At 46.7% G+C, this 23,978-nt stretch overlaps 1 protein-coding gene across 4 annotated transcripts in view; it reads left to right on the top strand.

The window, feature by feature from the left end:
• The window catches only part of MDM2 (MDM2 proto-oncogene), a 359,362-nt gene that overhangs the window by 315,004 nt on the left and 20,380 nt on the right, over window positions 1-23,978 (top strand). For all 4 annotated transcript variants that reach the window (XM_069629717.1, XM_069629715.1, XM_069629716.1 and 1 more), the window contains one exon: window positions 18,107-18,184. In XM_069629717.1, the coding sequence (XP_069485818.1) occupies window positions 18,107-18,184 (78 nt within the window). The remainder of the gene's footprint in view (window positions 1-18,106; window positions 18,185-23,978) is intronic.

The raw sequence follows: 23,978 nt of genomic DNA, 5'->3' as shown, positions 1-23,978 counted from the left end.
TAGGATTAACCAGGGAGAGGGACCCCAGTTTGTGTTCTTGAATCTACAGCTACTGAAGTGACTCCATCTTGTTAGCTTTTTTCAACGATCCCGTGCAGTGCAGGAGTCCCCCGACGTCCTCCCTTTTGTTCCCACGACTGAGGCTCAGGAACAGCGAGATCTGCAGGACCTGCCAAGAACCACGACTTCAGCAACATTTGTTTCTTCATACAAAGGTACTGTGCCAACCCGATAGAGAAAACGCCACTCTCGCAGTGCAAGTTCGTGAAACTTTCCCAATTTACAGGCCTAATCGGCTTGTGACCCGACAAATGATTCGTTTTCATCTAAACTACTTCTGAGAACTTTTGCAAAGACTTTACGGTTTGATACCAGAACTGCTCTTTCGAAGGGATTGTGTCCTCCGACGTATTCCTTATCTTTGATAATACGTTTCCAGCTTGCTGGCCCCAGAAACTTTTTCTGTAGAAGGCGCTGCGCGTCGACATCCGCCGAGTCGATGTCCCTCGACGGCCACCGTATCGGCGCCAACATCATCATGCCCATAAATAGCCACGTGCTGCGTCCGTTGCTCAGTTCCGTTTTTCCGTGCTTTGTGGGGCCTCGGAACATCGTTGCTCTGTTCAGTCAGGATAACCACTATTTCTGATGTTTGTTAATCTGCTTAGAATCACATGCTGTGCATAGGTCCGACATCCAGTGGTCACTGCGGAGTATTGCATTTTGTTTTTCGTAGTCGAAAAGGGGACGTCGACAAGGCGTGTCTGTAACACTATCCCTATAGTGACGTGCATTGTACCCACAATCCCTCACGCGTCGAGGTCCCTCGGATTGTTTTTTTTCCGCCCAGTTTCTGGTCGCCTTTCGCGGAGCTCCTAGAGAGACATTGCTAATACTTGCCACGGACCTCGGTCCTTTGTTATACTTAATATATTATTAACGATCCCTCCCCTCGACGTTAGCTGTGAAGCTGTTTCTCCGCCGAACAGATTTTCGACGGAGAGGAAGAGCGGAGGAGATCCTTCGGCGCTGCCGAACACGTGGCCTGGCCTCGACGGCCAACATACAGTAGGGAGAGTGGGGGTTCGAACTTTTATCTTCCCTTTGAGAATGTCTTTCTTTCTCCCCTTTCTTTCCCTTGGGGTTGTTATCGCCAGCTATTATTGCCTCAGCTATGGAGAGGACACCTTTTAAGTTCTGCCCACGCTGCAGGGGCAAATATACTTGGAAGGATAAGCACAAGCTCTGTAATCGTTGCTTGCCCCTCGATCACAAAGAGGACAGCTGCGCAGCCTGCAAGCTCTTGAAACCTAGAACCCTTAAAGAATGAAGGGTTAAAAGGTGGGCGGACTGCGCGATGTCGAAGTCAGTTTCCTCACCCGCTGCCGCTGTTACTGAAAGTGACGAGGAGGGCGATAACTCGACGTCTGTTACGGAAGTCATGAACCCCCAGAAGGAGCGTTCCCGCTCCTCGACGTCCGTCCCCGGCCCCGACGGGCTCGGCTCACGCCCTGCTTATGGGGATGAACACCCCGGCGACAAGGACGCACATGAACCCCATAAGGCTAAACATACAACCCACGGCTCTTCTTCGTCGAGAACGAAGGATCCATCAGCGCCGAAGGGGACGCAGGGCACTCCGGCGTCTACCGCAGACCGTAAAGGTCTCAAGCCCCACCCGCAAACGCAGCCGTGACCAGCGATTGGGCTTTCATCTAACACGGGCGCTACCCCAAAAACACCCGACGTAACGCTCCATAGAGCGGCCGTCGAGGTACAACGCACAACGCACACAACGTCGACACCAGAGCCCTCGACTGACAAACTCGTTGTCGAGAGCCTAGCGAGAATTGTCTCCGAAGACAAACGTGCGTGGACGACGAAACAAACGTCGAATACCGCGACGAAAAAGCACAAAGGTAGCCAAGAACTGCCCCTTTCATCTAAGGACGCTTCTGAGCTACCGGAGGGCTTTTCAGAAGGAGACGGTAACCTCTCGTCGACGTTGTGGGAGCGTTCGAAGCGGTTCGAAGGTGAAAACACAGAGTTCCCCCCTGTAGACTATTCAGGGGTACCCCATGAGACCCTTGAAAGACTCCATTCTTGCATGGAGAAAATGGAAAGGTTTCTAGGAAACCAAGACCCACCCACTCACAAAAGACAAAGAGAATGGCCCCAGGATGACCCTAGAGTCGAGATTCCTAGGCTGGTTCCCCCTTCCACAGATGTATATGACCTCACTGAGGAGGAGCAATACCTTCAGGAAGATGAGGAGTGTTTGGGTGGGCAAGAAGAAGAACTTGAGGAAGAGGGGTTCGAAGAAGATCCTTACACTAATTTCGAAGAGGATACAGCTACATCGCAGCCCTGGCAATCCCCATCAGTGCAGCCGTGGCAATCCCCATCAGTGCACTCAGACCCTGATGCCTTTCACCCTTCTCCTCTCAAGGATTCACATATTGGGAACTCCTCTCCCATAGATGACCAACCTTCCCTCAATGCACTATTGCGCAAGGCAGCAGCGCATTTTGAGCTTGACACAGGGGAAGCTCTTCCAGACATAGACTTTGTAGAAAGAGTTATTAAAGAAAAAGCCCCTGTTAGCCAGTCTATTCCACTCCTGGCTTCTATTAAGAGAAGAATTTCTCCTCCCCTTTCTAATCCAGCTTTAGTAAGAGGGGTCAACCCTAGAATAGAAAAGCTCTTCAGCCCTTCATCCTCTGACCCTTTATACATCAGAGGACACTCTATTCCGGACTCCCTTGTAGTTACCAACACAAGGAAAAGAGCAGGGGTACCACTATCCACTAGTGAAGCACCACCTGACAAAGAAGGCAAGAAGCTGTACGCACTTGGGAAGAGAATCACGACCTCCGCCGCCTTCTCTACTAGAATTGCTAATAACAACTCCCTATTAGCTAGCTACGCAGATGCACAGTGGAGCAAGCTGCGCAGCGAGGCAGAGGACGCACCTGAACCCCTGCGGTCACGTCTGCTAACTGTAATATCAGAAGGAACACTTGTAAACCAGGGCATCGTTAAGAACTCCCTAGATGCCGCTGAGACTGCTGGCCGATCCCTGGTTCAGGGAATACTTCTCAAACGACACGTTTGGCTACGCAATTCAGGTTTTAAACCCGAAACCCAAGCCTCCCTCATAAATAAACCCATAGAACAGACGCATCTGTTTGGGAAGGCAGTTGATGAGGCACTAGAACATGCTAAGAAAGAGTTTGATACCATCAAGACTCTTGATCAAATATCTAGACCCCCTAACAGGCGAGGCTATGGTAATAGACGCTACTTTCGTGGCCAAAGACAGCAGCAAAACCAACAACAATGTTACTCTGCTACCAACTGGCCCTCTAACCAGGGTAACACCCAGTTCAGTCAAAGAGGCCAACGGCGTGGCAGAGGAAGAGGTCGTGGCTCCAGCCCCAGAGGTTCCACGCCCAATACCAGCAAATGACCCGAAGATTCGGGTCCCCTCCCATGCATCACCGGTCGGGGGCCGGCTAACATCGTTCCTATCAGCATGGGAGGGAATATCGTCAGACCGATGGGTATTATCAACCATAACCCACGGATACTGCATAGAATTCAACGGTTACCCGAAGTACAAACCCCCACGAAACCAACGCAGATCACCGGAGCACCTCACCATTCTTTTACAAGAAGTAAAAGAACTGCTGAAAAAAGAAGCAATAGAACCTGTCCCCCTATCTCAGGTAACAGAAGGTATTTATTCAGTGTACTTCCTTGTACCCAAAAAGGACTTAACCATGCGCCCTGTATTAGATCTGCGCCCAGCGAACAACTTTGTCAAACCACAGAAGTTCCGTATGGTAACCTTGCAGGAAGTAATCCCACTGTTATCACAGGGGGATTACATGACAACGCTAGACATGAAAGATGCATACTTTCATATTTTAATGTTGCCAGCACACAGAAAATACCTCAGGTTCAAGATAGAGAACAAACACTACCAATTCAGAGTACTACCCTTCGGGATAGCTTCTGCTCCAAGAGTATTCACAAAAGTACTGGCAGTAGCAGCGGCCCACCTGCGAAGGCTATCCATCCCAATATACCCTTACCTCGACGACTGGCTCATAACCGGGGATTCTTACGAAACATGCTTCTCCAATACCCAAAAGACCGTAAACCTTTTGTACCAACTGGGCTTCTCCATCAACGAAAAGAAGTCCAGCTTAGAACCCAGCCAAACCAAACAATTTTTAGGGGCTCTAATTCAAACAAAGGACGGCCTCGTCTTCCCCTCCAACGAGAGGGTCCAAAACATGCTGTTTCAGATCCCCCATTATGTAACAGGTCGGGAGGTGACGGTACGCAAAGCTATGCGCTTGCTAGGGATGATGGCGTCATGTATTTATTTGGTACCTCACGCGCGTCTGCGCCCAATGCAGGAGTGGCTCAACAGCCAGTGGTGTCAGGCCAGCGGACAATGGGACGATCTAGTGGTGGTCTCGCAGGCCTTAGTACTTTCGCTGAGGTGGTGGACAAAAGAAAACCTGCTAATAGGGAAGACTTTTGCCACACCCGCGGTAGAAGCCACTCTAACCACAGACGCATCCCTCACAGGATGGGGGGCTCACCTATCCCATCAGACTGCTCACGGAGCGTGGACTCCGAGCTTAGCATCCAAACAGATAAACCTGCTGGAACTTCTAGCAGTGTTCAAGGCACTGAAAGCCTTTCAGAAACACCTGCAAGGAAAGACAGTGATGGTCCTCACAGACAGCACCACAGCCATGTACTACCTCAACAAACAAGGGGGCACTCGCTCTCCAGGACTGTCCAAACTGTCCCAGAATATAGGGAAGTGGGCTCTCAGACACAACATGTTTCTACTATCGCAACATGTACCAGGGGAACTCAATCTGCTAGCAGACAAGCTCAGCAGAGACTTCCCACTGCCCGAAGAGTACGAATGGCAATTGCACGAAAACATCGTCTTAGACGTCTTCACGCAATGGGGTTTTCCGGAAATAGACCTGTTCGCAACTATGGAAAACTCACAATGCCAAAGTTACGCCTCCAGGTACCCCCAGAACCAATCCAAGGGGAACGGTCTGTCGATTCAATGGTCAGGGAAATTTGTTTACGCCTTTCCCCCGACTCCCCTTCTCAACAAAGTGGTGCACAGGATGCACCAGGAGCAGGTTACCATGATACCAGTGGCCCCAATGTGGGCCCGGCAACCTTGGTTCGCTCACTTGATGGAGATGTCCCTATCTCCCCCAGTAAAACTTCCCTGCCCATACAACATCTTGTCACAAGACAAGGGCAAGACAGTGCACCCATGCCCTCAGACCATGAACTTAGCAGCCTGGCTCCTGAGATCGTAGAATTTGGCCATTTACAACTCCCTCAGAGATGTATGGACATCCTCAGGGAAGCCAGAAAACCAAATACTCGCCACTGCTATGCTAGCAAATGGAAAAGATTTGTCATCTGGTGTACAAATAGGAGCATCAACCCAATTGACTGCTCTCCTACTGACATTGTCCTATACTTGACCCATTTACTGGATTCAGGTCTAGTGTTCAATTCTATTAAAGTCCACCTAGCGGCACTTTCTGCATACACCACTTCCCAACTTAAAGTGTCATGGTGGAAGATACCAGTTATCAAAGCCTTCATGGAAGGGGTAAAAAGAATACACCCTCCAATAGCTAACCCAGCTCCCGGATGGGACCTAAATGTGGTACTTTCTAGACTCATGGGCCCCCCTTTCGAACCCATGCACAAAGCAACTCTTAAAGACCTCACTCTTAAGACTGCTTTCCTAATAGCTATCACCTCCATTAGGAGAGTAAGTGAACTACAGGCTCTTTCTGTACTAGACCCCTTCGTAACAGTTCACAAAGATAAAGTGGTTCTACGCACACACCCAAGGTTTGCACCAAAATTCATCTCAAAATTTCATGTAAACCAGTCTATAGAACTACCAACGTTCTTTCAAAACCCTTCCAGCTTGGGAGAAAAAAGTCTGCATACACTAGATGTACGCAGAGCAGTCATGTTTTACATGGAAAGAACCAGACCACTGAGAAAGACTAATCAGTTCTTTGTCTCTGTGGCAGCAGGAAGAGAAGGAGATGCAGTTTCAAAGTCCACTATATCTAGATGGATTGTTCTATGCATCACTCTCTGTTACACTCTTGCTAAGAGAGAACTACCCTTCAAGCCAAGAGCACATTCCACTCGAGGCACTGGGGCTTCCATAGCATTCATTGCAAATGTTTCCCTTGAGTCCATCTGCAAAGCGGCTACCTGGAGTTCTGTGCACACCTTTACAAAACACTACTGTCTAGATACACACTCTAGATCTGACTCCCAGGTGGGACAGGCAGTATTAAGACATCTTTTCTCTACTGTTCCTTCTCATAACCCACCGCCAACTCCGGGTACTGCTCGCTAGTCTATGCACAGCATGTGATTCTAAGCAGATTAACAAACATCAGAAGACAATGCATTACTTACCGTAAAAGCATTTCTGATGGTTGTATCTGCTTAGATTCACATGCGCCCACCCTTCCTCCCCGCTCGGATGGAAGGAACATAGACACCTTTTTTATATCTTCTCTCTTTTCTGTACTCACTCACGTCTAGAAGGCTCCCTCAGGGCAGAAAAATACAAACAGAGGGACCTCGACGCGTGAGGGATTGTGGGTACAATGCACGTCACTATAGGGATAGTGTTACAGACACGCCTTGTCGACGTCCCCTTTTCGACTACGAAAAACAAAATGCAATACTCCGCAGTGACCACTGGATGTCGGACCTATGCACAGCATGTGAATCTAAGCAGATACAACCATCAGAAATGCTTTTACGGTAAGTAATGCATTGTCATCTACTCGAATAATACCTTCTCGGTCTCAATGGCATCTTCATCGGAACCGACGACTCCGCGATCCAGCTTCAAGAAATGTCGAGACTGCGGTAAAAAAATGGCGATAACGGATCCACACAGGATCTGCTTGTGTTGCTTGGGATCCGAGCACCATTGTTCGGAGTGTGAGGACTGCATGTCCATGACGGCGAAAGCCTTGAAGGAGCGCAAGGGGAAGCTTGAGAGAGGCAAGTCAGTCAAAACCTCTTCAAAGGTTTCTTCGGCTGATTCGAGGCATTCGTCTCCTCGCCGTCAAACATTCCCATTCTAGATCTCGAAGTAGCTCCCACCATTCGTCGAGATCAAGACACTCAAAAAAGAGACGTCAAAGATCCCCTTCCTCGTCTTCTGTGTCCCCAGAAAGGGTCTCCTGTCCTACTAAACACAGCTCTCAAGCTGAGTGGGAGGAATTCAAAAAGAAAATGTTAAAAGCCTCTTCGAGAACGCGGCCTCGACCCCCTCGAAGACAGCTGAGGGTGATACCCCGGGTGAAAAACCCAAAAAATCAAAACGCCGCCAGTCGCAGCACCCAGCGACATTCCACCCGAGAGCGCCACGAGCCATCGGGTAAGAAGGCACCATCTTCGCCGTCATCGAAGATTCCTTCTACGCACGGATCGGCGCCATCGACGCCGTTGTCGAAGGGTTCCTCGACGCATCGGTCGATCGACTCGACGCTGACATCGACGCCGATGAAAGAGAAGACCAAGGCCACTCCACAGCCAACGGTGATTCCAAGGGCCTCCGGCACGATGCCGAGACTGTCGTCGATGTCCTCGAGTAGGATCCCGATCCTCTCGAGTTCTTCGAGACCCCTTCCAGTTTTTTCGACGCCGTTCTCGGCGCCTTCGAAGCCTGTCACATCGGCGTCGACGACATCGACGTTTTCTCGCCCAATAATGACGAGTTTGGCTCCTGCCTTAGAGATGGGTTTTAAACCATTTCAGAGGTCAGAGTACCCTGGACTATCTACAATTTATGAAGAGCGTGAAGATTCTGACCAGGAAACATTTGGGTTATAGAGGACCACACTGCCTATTTCTGAGGATTTCACCTCTGAGGAAAGAAGGCTGAAGGACCTATAGGAGTCACTACATGAGGCAAGTGGGCTGGACACTTCCCCAGAAGTGGAATTTGTTAAACCAGTCCCAGGGGAACATGCCGAAACACCCTACAGAACCCTTATGGCAAGAATTATTGAATTTATGGGTTGGTCTGCGCCTTCACCTGTTTTTCAACAGGATGACCTAACAGACGTATTAAACAAAGGTCCACAGGAGGACCCTGTGGTCCCCTTCCATGCAGCCTTACAAAGGAAAATTACATCTAATTGGGAAACTCCTGAGGTTATCCCTGCGGTCAATAAAAGATTGTCAGCCAAGTATAGGGTAGCGGCTGCTGACCCTGAATACTTATCAAAACACCCGACTCCAGAGAGCCTGGTGGTTCAAGCGGCAACTTCATCTAGCAGTAGGACCGCTTACCCTACTGTCCCACAGGATAGAGATGACAAGAGGTTCGATTCTATGGCGAAGAAAGTCTTCTCTGCTTGTAGTATGGCGTTGAAGTCCATCAACGCCACCTGTACGCTCGCCAGGTTCAGTCACACACTATGGGAGTGTGCTTCATCAGCGGCTGACTGCATACCCGAAGGAGGGGAAAAGGAAGCCTTCCTTAACATTATTAAAGATGGCAAAGATGCCATGTGCGAATCACTTCAAATTGGCATCGATTCCGCTGACAGTATCAGCAGGGCCATGGCGGCAAGTACAACAATCCGCAGGCATGCGTGGTTGCGAAAGTCTGGCTTTGCTCCAGATGTACAGGCCAGACTTTTGAATATGCCCTTTGACGGCTCTTCACTATTCAGGAAAAAGGCTGATGACAGTCTGGAAAAGTTGCAGACTTTTAAAGCAGCAGCAAAATCTTTAGGAGCTGCTATCCGCCAAACTCCTTTTCGCCCCTCAGGAATCTCTGGGAGAGGAAAGTCCTTTCGCTATTATTCCGCATTCGGGAAAGGCAGAGGACAGCCGGCTCAAAGAGGCCAAAGGAGATCCACCCGAGGTGGACGGGTCAAAAGTAATAAACCGCAGCAGCAGCAGGTGCCTCTTTACCCTCGGCATCTGCATCAGCCGCCCCCAAACCACTCTGAGGCCTTCCCACACAATACACCTGTAGGGGGCAGGTTAACTCACCATCTGACAGAATATCAGGCTATAACGTCAGATGCTTGGGCATTGGAGACAGTTGCCCGGGGTTACTGCCTACCCTTTCTACACATTCCTCAGTCATCCACCGGGGAACAGCTCTCTAAAAGTTCCAGATCCACTCCTCTTGCAGGAAATTATAGACCTGCTAGAGAAAGGTGCCATAGAACCGGTACCTGTAGCGGACCGGAACAAGGGCTGGTTCCTGTCCCCCCCCCCCCCCCCCCCCCTCAACCCCCACTTTCTCATACCAAAGAAGGACGGAGGACTGAGACCCATCCTGGACTTACGAGAATTGAACAAGTTCCTCAGGAAGGACAAGTTCAAGATGGTAACTCTCTCTCAGATCCTTCAGGCCCTCCAGCTCCAGGACTGGCTGGTATCTCTGGACCTTCAGGATGCTTATTTCCATGTGCCAATCCCATCTCAAACACACAAAATACCTGAGGTTCGCAATTGGCGACTCTCATTATCAATTTCGAGTTCTGCCATTTGGGTTGACCTCCGCCCCGATGGTCTTCACCAAGCTGATGTCGGTAGTGGCGGCGAGTCTAAGGAGGGAAGGGATCCACGTCTACCCCTACCTGGACGATTGGCTGATCAGGGCTGTATCTTCGGAACAGGCCCAGGCCCAGCTAGATTATGTCTGCTACTTCCTTCACAAGCTGGGCTTCTCCCTCAATTTAAAGAAGTCACAGATGATCCCATCACAGAGACTCCAGTTCATTGGAGCGGTCCTGGACACTTCCCTGGGAAAAGTCTTGCCACCAGAGGTGAGGGCTCAAGATATTCTACAGATGGTCACCAAGTTTCAAAATGCCCAACGTCTCCCAGCCTTCGACTTTTTGAGGTTGCTAGGCCTCATGGCATCCTGCATCTTCCTTGTGCCAGAGGCTCGCCTGAGAATGAGATCTCTTCAGTGGGCACTGAGGTCAGTGGTCGCAATTCTCAGATCTCCTCCGGATTCCGGACAAGGTAGCCCGTGACCTTCAATGGTGGGCCTATCTAGAGACCAGCTTGAAAGGAGAACTGTTTTGGCAACCATGGCCGGAGATAACCGTAGTCACAGACGCCTCACTCACGGGGTGGGGGGCCCATGTCAACGATTTGACCATCAGCGGTCGTTGGTCTCCATCGGAGTCCAGACTACACATCAACCTATTGGAGCTGAGAGTGATCAGACTAGCGCTGAAAGCTTTCCTGCCATCAGTACAGGGGAGAAATGTCCTGATAATGACGGACAACACGGTGGCCATGCACTACCTCAACAAAAGAGGCGGCATAGGATCACTGCCACTGTGCAGAGAAGCGATGCAGCTCTGGTTTTGGACAATCCAAGAAGGAATCTCCATCGGCAGTCCACCTAGCCGGAGAGAAGAACTTGACAGCGGACGCTCTGAGCAGGCAGAGCACAGTCTCCCACGAGTGGGAGCTAGCTCAGGAAGTCCTTCAAGAGATCATTGCCCTTTGGGGAACCCCTCAGGTGGATCTGTTCGCCACAAGCACCAACAGGAAGTGCGATCTGTTCTGTTCAAGGGAATTTCCCCCGAGAGGAGCTCTGGGAGACGCGTTCATAGTGGACTGGGAGTTTCCACTCCTTTACACGTTTCCACCAGTCCCTGTTCCTCAAATGATCAGGAGGTTGAGAAGATTACGGAAAACCATGATCCTAATTGCCCCGGACTGTGCCAGGAGAACGTGGTACCCGGACCTTCTAGATATGTCCATCTGCCCTCCAATCAGTCTTCCACTCAAACAGAATCTTCTCTCGCAGAAGGGAGGTCAGGGTCTCCATCCAGACACCAGAACCCTCAACCTTCACGCTTGGCTTCTGAAAGGGTGAGGTACAAGGATTGGGATCTCCCTGATGACGTCATGGAGGTGTTGCTTTCGGCCAGAAGGCCAGCAACAAAGTCTTTATACCGCTGCCGTTGGAACAAATTTTGCAGCTGGTGTAGAAGAGAATATCAAACCTTTTTCATGTGGTACACCAACGGTGTTATCGTTTCTACTCTACTTGGCAAACTCAGGCCTTCAAGTTGGCACTGTAAAAGGCTATCTCGCAGCGCTTTCTATCTTCAAGCGCACTGCGGAGGAACCATCGCATTTCAAACTTCCTCTAGTGGTACAATTTCTCAAGGGATTAACTCATGTTTATCCTCCAACCATTCCAGGTTCCCTTATGGGACTTAAATTTAGTCTTAAACTTCCTAATGGGCACTCCATTCGAACCACTTCACTCTTGTGCGCTGAGATTTCTCACGCTTAACTGTCCTATTGGTAGCACTAACATCTGCTAGGAGGGTGAGCGAGCTACAAGCTCTCTCCTGTAAACCCCCACATACAATCTTCCACAAGGACAAAGTTGTCCTACAGGTGAAGCCTAATTTCCTCCCAAAGGTGGTTTCTGAATTTCATATTACTCAGAAAATTACCTTACCTTCGTTCTACCCTCCTCCCCATCCGGGGAAAGAGGAGGAAAGGCTACATAGGCTGGACCCAAGGCGAGCTTTCAGCTTTTACATCAGCAGAATGGCTAGGATCAGGCAAGCAGACCAACTGTTTGTAGGATAATCAGGTCACAAGTTGGGACTACCCATAACCAAACAAACCATCTCCAGGTGGATTATTTTGGCCATTCTGGAATGTTACAAATTGGCAGGGAAAGAGCCACCCAAAAATCTCAGGGCTCATTCAACCAGGTGTATTGCAGCCTCTTCGGCACTCTCCAAAGAGGGGTGCCGGTCTGAGACATATGTGCGGCTGCCACATGGTCGTCCGCACATACATTCACAAAATTTTACAATCTGGATTCCTCCACTACTCAAGAGACCAGATTCGGCAAAGCCGTATTACATTCGGTCCATCCCTAAAGGGATGCATAACATTCTCACTCCCACCTCCAAAGACTCCCATAGCAGTGGCATGTAAATCAAAGATGAGGAATACGTCAGAGGACACAATCCCTTTCAAGAACAAGTTACTTCTTACCTTGCAACGTTCTTTCGACGGGATGTTCCTCCGACGTATTCCTTATCGCCCCTCCCAACCATCCCCGCAGTGATACTTCCCTTGTGGTTGCAGCTTACACTCCTTCAAGGTCAATAACCAATTCAGGCATGACTTTTCTTATGCTACAAAACGGAACTGAGCAACGGACGCAGCGCGTGGCTATTTATGGGCATGATGTCGGCGCCGATACGGTGGCCCTCGAGGGACATCGACTCGGCGGACGTTGACGCGCAGTGCCCTCTACAGAACAAATTTCCAAGGCCAGCAAGCTGGAAACGTATTATCAAAGATGAGGAATACGTCGGAGGAACATCCCGTCGAAAGAACGTTACAAGGTAAGAAGTAACTTGTTCTTCCTATCCAGAACACTAGCCCATTGGCTTTGTCCTAGCCTATTGACTTGAATTGAATTTTTCTGGTGAACTGAAACTATTTGCACTGCCTAGAAAGTATGTGCTCTATTCTACTTACTTTTGTCCTTTTTGCTCACTGCGAAGTAACTGAACTGCCATTTGGCTCCTATTTCAGGGTAGCTCAAAGTGTCTCAAAAGCTTAGAGTTTTGTATTGAAGTGTATTGGTATATAATTTGCCTCCGTCTAGTGAAATGTTTTCTAAATGATTATGTAATAAATTACTAAGTGTTTTTACCAGGAAACCTTGAGTAGAAGTGTCTACTTGAACCACTGTGATTGAAGGTCCTCTGTGTAACTACTTGTACTGCTCACATTCACTCTTGAGAAGCCTGGCTGCTCAGCTCGCTACCAAAAACTGTGTGGTACAGACTTGTACCAAAGGTTGGGTTGGTTTGGTTTGGCTAACACCTGCAGTCCTAATTGTGTGTAGTGGTCCCAGAGGGTACTGCCTGCAATTCTGCCTCGCACTCCCTGGGCAATGCAGAGCAATTGGGCTCTGCATTATGATAGTGCTAGAACAGGTTTTCTATGTATTGGTCCATCACTCTCCCAATTCCTTTCAGCCTACTGCAATGACTCCAACACAACAAGCAATGGGCGATCTCTGCCAGTGCAGGCGGATTGGGTAGTTTTCCCATATTTTCCTGGCTCGGTCTACAGTGGTATTGTTGCATTACTGTAGAACCTTTTTTCTTGGTCTCCACACAGGGGCCCAAAGCAATTGGCAAACTTCATGTTTGGGCCATGCAAGCAACACGTTGCTTTCTAGCTACACTAGGGGAGCGATAAAGTGAGATTGTCAACATCAATAATTATTAAAATAACCTCTCTGGGGCTTAAGAATGTGTTTAGATTCACATGCAAGGCATATGTCGCTATATAGTTGTTGGTCCAGTATAATATGGTTGTCCTTTTCCAAAGTAAGAGTGTGCCTCATAAGGTGTGTCCTGTTGTACGATCTTTCTCCTACATGTTTCGGTACCCACAATGCTTCTTTGTGCCCACACTCTCGGGTTGTTTTTTATTTTACACCATAGGCTGTTGCAGGAGTGAGGTGCTAGACGGGAAAATTATTCTAAAACCAAACATTGGCATCACAGAAGACTACCACTACAAAAGAAATGTGAACAAAGTCGAAAGGGTGTCGATGTGTCTACCGAGAACTTTTCAAGTGTCTGTAGACCGAGAATGCATATTTCAGAGGACTCCAATATATTCTTTCTTTACATATACCAACCCACCATGTTAGGAGTCTATATAAAATACATTTGAAATTTTGCCCAAAATGCGATCATTTTGTAAGGACTGATTCGATATGTAATCGCAGACTTCCCAAAGACCACAAAGTAGCAAAGTGCGCTGCCTGTTGAAGGTTTAAGGCAAAAAACAAGACCCCAGAGTTGAGCGGTCTACGGTGTGCAGTTTGGGAAGGGTCTACCTGCACTCCCCGAATAACTATAGGTAGTCGAGGTCGAGCTGCGGGTGGGTACAGGAGAAGGAACATTACTCTGAAAATGAACTGTAGGAAGCTAAAGAGCACCGAAAAAACAAGGAACCCCTAATGTGGCAGACAGCCGCCCATCATCTATGCTAAGCCCCCTGAAAGGGTCAATCTGGAGTCTCAATATAGCCGGCAGAAGGCTGGCCAAAATATTCCAAAGAGACCTCCCACAACCAAAGACTGCAATGATCCCTTCCATCCGTGTAATCTGCGTTCACACCAAAAAGGAAAGGCGACACATACTATGCAAAGCCAAAAATTACACACCTACAACCTGCTATTGCACACCACACCAAGGCCTTAATCTTGACTAGCCAGAAACGCAAATATGGTACCGTACCTCACGCTCTAAGGCAAACAGCTTTGCAAGCACGCACTGCAAAGTCCTTGGGAGACAAAAACATAAGAGTTAAGGAAAACTAGTCTCTTACCTCTGCTAGCACAATATCATCTCAAGGCACTGAAAGACATAATACTTGGACACTAGACATCAAAACAACGGACACAAGACTTCAAAAGGCAGGAAAAGATCATGTTGAGCACTGTGAAGTTCAGCATCCGGTCAACTTCACAGACATAGAATATTCCCCTTCCGAAACGCAATACTTACTCCAATGCAAAGTGGGCCCCTGATGGTTGCCATCAAGAATATTAATCGCTTGATGATGGGGAAAGGTAGAGAGGCAAAGGATGAGGGCTGGTAGTTCAAACTGATGGTAGTGACTGTTGAAGAAATACCCTGTGGTGCAAGCAACACCTTCCACAGAGAGTTGAGAAGAAACGATGGAAGAACAAGAACCTACTCGCGTAGACTTGGGAGAAGTGGACTAAAAACCAGAGTACCAACATATGGACTCCCCTGGGGGGGGGGGGGGTGCCTCATTAATCGCCCTCTCCCTCAGAGGACCAAGGAACATATAAGCCTTCCATCAACGGACCACTGCAGCATAGAAGCCCAGAAGGACCGGAAGGATAGCTCCGGGGCAATGTTTTTGTCTTGGAAGAAAGACCAGGCATAGCAACACAGGTTTGAATCCCGGCCTCGTGCTTAGCAACCAGTCCCGGGTATTAAGCGTGTTCATGAAAGAGTAATTATAAGGAATGGACTTTGTTGAAATAGCACCATAAGGTGCTCTATGAATAAGGGAATGCAAATGATGCAAAATCCAGCAACGTGTAAAGCTGTCAACCCTAGAATCGAGAAGAAATACCATCCTGTCTCTGAATAAAGTATGTATGTAGGAGGCGAACTATGTCATGGTTCCCTGGTTATAGCCATGGCATGAAAGAGCTGTGGCAAGAGGCTAGCTGCAATGTCGGCATATAACATTTACTTTTCTAATGGCACAGCATTAATCAACGCTACGGTTACGAATGGGATGAACAAACCCCTATAGTTTGGGCACAAACCATTATAAAAGCAGGTACACAGGTTACTAACGCTACCATTAGCACCCGGGGCGGTTGCTCGTATCGTGGGCTGAAACCCAAGCCCCCCACCCCCCTGCACTCATCCCCATCCCCCCCCCCCCCCCCCCCCCCCAAGGCCGCAGAAGCAGCGAGGCAGTCAAATAGCAGGAGTGACTGCCATCGAGCAACAGTTGGCTGCAATGAACTGGAGTCAAGCCAGAAACCCAGCCCACACTTGGATTGGCTAGTAGAAGAGCTGCAATTATATGGAAAAGCAGTTGGATACTCTAGAACACGCTTTGGACAACAATTTGCTTCAGTGCTACCAGCATAGTCAGTGGAGGGGGATAATGGGAGTTGTAGTCTACATCTTGAATACGTTTCAGACCCTGGCCCTAGAAGGAGCTCAAAAGGACCATGACACTCTAAAAGCTCTGGGCTAAATATCAGACAGGAGCTTTTCTAACAAGAGGTCCCAGCTAACTAATGGTCCTTTTTAAAATATAAACCACCAACCACACAGCAGTCTCGAGCAGGGACCGGTTGGTATTCAGGGTCTCTGCCTCAGCAAACCACATACCCTTCACCAGCAAGACGTGGGGGTTGGAGAGAAAAGCATGCATGTCCCTCATGAAGCACACCCTAGATTTTCACAGAAATATATTTCAAAATGTCATGTCGACCAATCCATCAAGCTACCCTCTTTCTTCCCTTGTTCTGAGTATCGGGGGAAACAGCGCAGCATACTCTGGATGTTTGTAGAACGGTAATGTTTTTCCTTAATGAAATTAAGGAAAACGAGTCCATTCTTGGTTCCCTTTGCACCAAGCCAAGAAGGGGTTCCTGTAACAAACACCATTATCGCATGATGGATACTCGAATGCATCAGATTGTGCAACGCATTGGCACATAAGATGACCAATTACACAAAGGGTTCACTCCACACTTAGTACTGGAGCGACTTTCGCTTTTATTGCTAATGTCCCTCTAGAGGAATTCTGCAGGGCTGCAACTTAAAGGCCATACATTTACACAACTCTTATTTTGTAGAGCAACAATTCAGAGCAGATTCCATGGGGTGCGTGGGGGGGTCCAGCATTCTTAAAAGCATTTATTCTCACCTGTCCCCGCTTCTTAACCACCACCTTCAGGTACTGCTTGCTAATCTATGTATAGCATGTGAATCTACGCTGATACGCACACACCTCAGAATACCATTAGTATTAATTATGCAGTAATTGTCTTTCTGTGACTAGTATCTGCTTAGAATCACATGCACAGCCCAACCTCTCCGCAAAGGAGAAGCTTAACAGTACAAAGAACAAACTACATTCTTAGTGATCGACACTTCAATATAGTCTGGGCAGAAAAAGTCTTTGGACGTAGACGCATGCAGGATTGGTTGTCCCTGTACTTGCAGGATATCCATAGTGTGACAGGAATGCCTGTGTTGATGCCATGTTTTTCAAACTCTTATCAAATATGTAATGCTCATAATCAACCATTAGATGGCGGACTGTTAATAGCATGCGATTCTAAGCAGTTACACGCCATAGAAAGACTATTACTCGGTAAGTAGTAATCGTCCTATATAAAAATGTATGCTTTTGTTATGCATTGCATTCTAAAGTTTCACCTGCATGTGTGTTTTGGCCTTATAAGTAGTATAGGTTCTATACTAGTGTGGAGCTGTTCCTTGGCTAAAGGAACTGTCCAAAATTAAACCAAATTTTTTTATAGAAGTCAAGGTTATCACAAACTTGCAAAACCTCACATGAAAAAATATACACACCAACCCTCGAATAATTTACCAACTGCCCTGCCATATAATTAACAGTGGGCGCTTTACACACAATTTAATTACTGGTCAAGTACCATTCAGACCTGTATGGATGCCTGAAAATAGTTTCACCCTGGAGATCACCTAATAATAATTCCGTTTGCATTTTGCCATAATCTAAAGGCATAAGTTAGTCACTTTTGAGTTACTGAGAAACCTTTCTGGCAACATGAATGGATGTGTGGCATATGGCTGCTGGTACCACATCAAACTTGAACAAGTTCTTGGTAAATTTAGGGAGTAACCTTCTTCGCTAATTTTTCTAAAGCTTTCTTTCATGTGTATAGTATGCCAGTTTGGATTTTCATGTAGTTGGTTGAATCTGATTTGAAGATGGGTGCTGAGGTTTAGGAGCGGTGCTCCTCGGGTAGAGTGGCTGCCACTCTGTAAAGGTTTCTGCAAGCAGCTGCTTGGCCTACCTTTGTTGCACCATCCTTCCTCAGAGGAGCAGTTTAATTCGATCACCGGCAATGGTCATTTATGCAAGAAATAGAAGCGCATGGAGAAAAACTGGAACTTTTTTTTTTTATTCTTTTGCTTTCTTAAGGCTCCCTGTATAATTGTTTGAACAAAGGTGTATGAGCAATGCCTGAAAATATTCAAGCAGTCCTGCAGGATGTTGCAGTATTGTTTGGGTTCTTGCCATATAAATCCCAATTACAAGGTTATGCACAGGAAGTAGTTGATCTGTACAGGAAAACGTCAAACTGCATGCAATACCAACCAGTCAGTTTACGTTTCCAGTGTTGTCCTGAAACTTGATAGTAAACCTTTGTTTTGCTTTTATGTACTTTTGTCTGTAGGTATATCAAGTAACCATTTTCAAAGCTGAAGATACAGATACAGACTCTTTCGATGCTGACCCAGAGATTTCAGAGGCAGTAAGTAAAATCCCTTGAGTGGGCCAGAGGCATGTTTTTTTATTTATTATTTTTGCATAATGTTCTATGTACAGTCAATTTTAAAGCAACACATGGTTAGGGCAGGGCTCCATATGTGCACTCGTCATTGATGAGCAGGAAATAGTGTACTGTGTGTATGTGTAGAATTGACGTGATGAGCGACTTTTGTTACTTGACTAGTAGCTTGCCATTTTGCTCCCTGGTTTACTTCTTCTGGATGTTAAGTAGCTATTAATCGGCTACATGGACTTCGGTTCCATTGCGGATTAGTAAGCAAGTGATCTGCTATATTTTCATGCGTTTTTCTTTTTGAATGACTGAATTTGAAGTCAACGGCTCAGTGTTGGATCTTTTGGGGTTGAACACAGCCTAAACGTTTATTTCATGTTTCCCACAGTTCTGTCTGTGGGTCCGTTTTTGATTACGCGGACAGAACCAGCTGTTAATAAGGTTTCTTATATGCTCCTTAGTGTGTCCTAGAGTGCTCAAGCCAGTGAGGAAAATTGTATGAGTTTAGTTGTGGAGGATAGGTAAGGGAATAGGGGTGGGGAGAGGAAATACAACTGCTAATCTGGAATTGGATCAAGTGCTGATGAAATTTGGGAGCATCGTTGTAAAGAGGTCCCAGGTAAGCAGCCACCTTATCCCCTTGTGCGCCCCCTTCCCAAAATCACTCATCAAAGGTTCACTTAGAGGTTTTTGATTACATGCTTCATTGTGTCAGGACTTCCAAAAATGAGCTGCCTGTATCAGGAGTGGATGTTGTGTTTTAGGTAAAATAATTGCAAATGCTTGCATTTCAATCATGGAGGTCTCTAGATCGCTGGAAGGAAAAGAAAAATCCTTCCTCATATACGGGAAAGGGCCTGCAAATCAGACACACACTCTGAGCTCAAGCAATCTGTTATGCTACCTGACCTGAGCAAGAACTGCCTGTTTTTACAGTTTTAGAGAGGCAGACATATGCAGGCAGTATCGCGATGTTCAATTCCCAGAGTAATTGGGCTAGCCTGTAGCAATGAAATATTCATAAATCCTCCATTTCATTGCCAATCCAGGCTGTGTCAGACATTTCAGGGTCCTTCTGATTTAGATTGAATATGAGCCCTGTGTAGGCAGATGTATAGTTTGTATTTAGATGGATCAGTTGGGTGTACGATTTTGGTTTCAAGGAGACCTCACAGAAATGAGACTTGTATTGTCTCTAATGATTCATTATATTATTGTATCTCATGACCCTGGTTGCCTTTGAAAGCCCAGTCCTGGCTTTTTAAATGTGCTAACCACACGCATGTGCTTGGGACTGAGATACATTTACTGTAAAGTGGCTTGATTGTGGGTAACATGTCTTGAATACTTGTATTTTCCAAACCTTACCCGTGTGCGCGCCAATTTGAAAATTAGGGCCTTGAATTATGTTGGGCCAGATTTACTTGGTTACCTGGGTGTCCCCAGATCTAGGGTTATGTACCTCTTTTGCTGTGACAGAATTTAGATGCAAATCTGTTTGCTGTTCAGTGTGTTAGGTGAGAAATACTAAACCTTTCACTTTGGGCAAAGCATGCTCCCACTCACTCCCTTCTAGATACTTCCAAAACGCATGGAGTGTGCTTTCATATGGGGAGCACAAAGAAAGTTTAAATCTTGAAATCAGTATTTCAAAGCCCAGTATAACGTGTAGGCTTTGGCTTTCCAGATGTAGATCCTGTATCCTTGAGCCTTTGCATTGAAAAAACTCCACTGATCGATCAGTGTTGGTGAGGAACTGGCTTTTTATTGGGCACTCTTGAAAGGCACTATGTCCTGCGGGCCCTACTGACCTACTTGCTCTCAATGGGTTCCCACCTCCCTTTGGCCATGTTCCCACTGACCCCACACTGTGCTGAAATGTAGGAAAGAGTATTGCGATCTGTGGTTCATTCACACTACCTACCATCAATTGACTCCTGACTTTGGAAGAACCCACTGGAAAATTGTAAATGGAAGAAAATGTGATTGGAAACCCTGGCAGAAGGCAGACATTTTGAGCTTTAAGACCTTGCTGCTAAACACACTGATTGGCTTTGAATTTCTTAAATTCATATTTTAATTGGATGGGATTGAAAGGGGCTGGTATGGGATCCCTGCCATGTGGTTGTGATCTCTGCAATGTGCGCCTTACTCTGATCTGGAACACTCAGCTGTTTCTTAATCCCTCCAGATCCGCTTCCCTTTCAGTGGCTGTAATGCATAGACTATTGTGTAGGTAGGCCTGAGGTCATCCCAACATGTCTTCCAGGCAAAACGAAGTACTAGATTATTGATTGAATCCACTGGTAGTTGTTCAAATATGTGGCTGTGCCTTCACAGTGAAATTTGGATCAGATCTTAAAACACACACAGCGTATAATGCAGTTTGAACTTCCGGGAGACCACTGTTGGGTAAAGCCTAGTGGAAACAATGCTTTAGGCATTTGGGATGGGGTGAAACCTTCTGGTTTGAGCTTTTGCAGTGGATTGATTTAGTGCTACAATCATCCTTTCCACCATTCTACTCTGGACCTTTTTCCTTGTGGTCTGTCTGTACGCAGTAGGAAGTAACTGTCGAGGGCCCTGTGACTGACCCATGGGCATGTCTGTGCCTACTAAACAGGTGGCTAGTTTGTGGTGAAGTATTTTCCGCACACTCAGAACGAAGGCAGACACATAATACACATAGCACGCCTTTGAAATTGTACTCTCTGCAGACCACCCTGGCTCTGGTATTAGGTAGAACATTTTTGATTTGGAAGATTCTACAGTTTACTACTTCCCTTTCGCCATGCATGCTTGGTAAACTGCCATAAATATGAAGGTAAGGGGATGGTAAGTAAAAGTAAATAGCTACCCAGAGTTGCTTTTCTAGTTTAGTCCCCTTTCCATCATAGGGTCATCGATTGCCTAATTAAGCCTTATATTAATACATATCAATACATATCTAGCGTTATTTATTTGGGAATGTGTGAGAGCAAGGAGTCGGGTGGTGCAGGCATGGTTGTTTATGCACCTGTGCTGCTTTTTCCAAAAGTAGGTGAACGCTGTTGTTCATTCCCATCCCTTACACAGAGACTAAAGGGTTCTTTGGACAATAGTAACTTGAGCTGTTTCTTCCATCGCCCTCCGTTGATTGGCTATTTCGATTTGTGTACAGTAATTCTAACTAGAATCCGTACTAGTATCTAATGTAGCCTTTTTTGCATTGCAAGATCAAGAAGTAAGGGTGTAATTGACCCAGTGGCTTATTCTGGCATGTTTCTGTATAGAGTTGGCCCGGAACATTTTGTTCTTTTTGCATTAATAAGCTTTGGTGTTTTCATCTACTTCGAATAAGCAAAAATCCTCACCATGGCCCTTGTGGTCTTTTGCTCTCCGTCCATTAACCAATTGTCCCCATTGATAGCGGTGAGGATTGTGGCATGTTTACAGTTTGTGGTTGTGAAACATTTACTGGTTGTGCAACATCTTCCAAGATATCTATCTGGCTTTTATTGCAAACTGTGTGTAGTTTACACCTGTTCCTCTGAAACCTTACTTTATGCCATGAATGTAAAAGATTCAGTGACAGTACATATGCTGGTTGTTCACAGCATATGTATTTAGTGCTAGAAAAAATCTGCCATTTAATCATGGGAATTATTGTGTTGTTGTTCATATCGCACACCAATGCTGCCATTTACATGGTCTCCAGGTGCTCTGGCAGATCTGAAAAGGAAGGAGGGCTAAGGATGTGTTAGTGGTATTGAGCGGGAAAGCACACAAGATTTGATGTGCTGTTCTTCATTTCGGAAATAATTGTCACTGTTTTTTTTAGTCGTGGTTAGGCTGTGTTTTGTGTATATGGTTGGTGGCTTGTGTCTGCATTTTTAATTTCTTTCTGAAGTGCGTTTGGTATAGAGGGCTGTTGCAGTGTGTGCGTAGTCTGGTGGTTTCAGGTATCTGCTGCGTTGGAGGTGTGTGTGTTTTTGTTGTTTGAGGGCGAGTATGCGGGATAATTGGAGTGGTCTGTGCCCTTCTCATTCAAGGGTTATGTTGGTTTGGCAGGGTTTGAGTTCTTCTATGATAAAATGCTACATTTCATTGTGTATCCCGGTTTCGGTTTATTAGGTTTTGATTGTTTCTCTTGTGTTATGGCAGTTTCTTTCGACTGAGTTTTCTGTTTAGTTCAGGGAGTTAGAGCTAAGTTTTTAGTAATTTTCTGAATGTTGTGTGTATTTCCTTTGGAAGTGAGTTTCAAAGTTTTGCCGAGATGCTTATTCGCCAAATTTCAGCTTTGAGTACTGTGATTGATATGGGCATATGTCGTTGCTGGATCTCAGTATTTGATTTGGTTTGTAAATGCCGATTGCCCTATATGAATTCTCTGTAGGTTATGCAGAGTGTCGAAGAACACATTTTTTGAATGGCAACCGGTGTCTGAATCTTGGTGCTGGTGTGGTGTTCTCTCTTGGTGAGGTCGTCCAGCATTCCAAGGTAGATGCTGTTTGTGTAGTCTATTTGTGATATGAGGGAGATGACAGCGAGTGTTCTATGTTGAAAGATGAGAAAGGATCAAATCAGTTTGATTGTGTGTAGGTGGAAAAACCATTTTAGTACTGTGTTGACTTGTGATTCTAGTGTCATGTCATTGTCCATTGAGGTTTTTAACTACTTTGAAAGGTTTGGGTTGATTTCCCATTTACGTAGGCCATGTACTGTAGGTCGACTGGTTGTTCAGTGTGACCATGATTTCTGTTTTGTCTAGGTTAAGTTGAAGGCAGTGGATGCTCGGCCATTTGTTTATTTCTAGGAGGCAGTGTATAAGGGTTAGGTCTAGTACTCTACTTTTGCAGATTTTTTCTAGGGGTATGTCTGCAGTTTTAGCAGGAATGTCCATGGGCCTCATAAGTTTGCCGGTCTGGGAACTACGGTACTGGTAAGCTTGCCGGTACTGTAGTTCCTGGACCGGCAAACTATGAGTTGTGCTCACGGGTGCCTTTCTGCCCGCCAGGTCTGACCTGGTGGGCAGAGCGGCACCCGCGAGCACAGCATGTCGGATGCGACGGCACCGTTTATAACCGTGCCTGTGCATCCGACTTCCCCATTCCCCGATGGGGCTCAATGGGAATGGGGAAGAATATTTTCCGGCGCCCAGGAATGGACAAATACCATGTCCGGCAATGCTGTAATGACCTGGTTATTGCCCATTCCTGAGCGCAGGGAAAAAGAAAATGCCGGCGGCAGCCGTGCCTGTAGTACAGCCTCCTAATGAGGGCCCATGTCTTGAGTATTGGGGCGGCCGTGTAGATGTTAGAGCAGTGGTGAGAGTGATGAGCCTTGTGGAACACCGCAGAGTTTGTGCATGGGGCTCAGTTGAAGGGGTGTAGCCACGTTGTTTGCGTCCTTTGTTCGGAAGGATTTCAACTATAGTAAAGCAGTGTCGCGATTCCTATTGCGCAGTCTTTTGATAAGCGTTATATGGTGGACTCTGTCGTAGGAGGCTACTGATGGGTCTAGTAGTATTAACACAGTCAGTCAGCGTTTGTTTTTAGATCACAGATCGACAGTAGTGTTGTTTCTGTTCCTCTCATTGATCTAAAGCTGATTTGTGCCTGGTCTAGTATCAAGTGTTTTGTACGTGTTCCACGATTTTATCGTATACAGAGCTTTCTAGGAGTTTTGCTGGGTATGGGATATTTGATATCGGTTGGTAGTTGTTGGTCTGTTTTTTTTCAAGAGGTCTTTAAGAAGTGGTGTGATGTATACCGATTTGAAGCTT

The sequence above is a fragment of the Ambystoma mexicanum genome, chromosome 12, assembly GCF_040938575.1.
Source record: "Ambystoma mexicanum isolate Mex_15411 chromosome 12, UKY_AmexF1_1, whole genome shotgun sequence".
Taxonomy (NCBI): domain Eukaryota; kingdom Metazoa; phylum Chordata; class Amphibia; order Caudata; family Ambystomatidae; genus Ambystoma; species Ambystoma mexicanum.
Note: the sequence above shows the minus strand (reverse complement) of the source record. Positions and strands in the feature narration are given on the sequence as shown.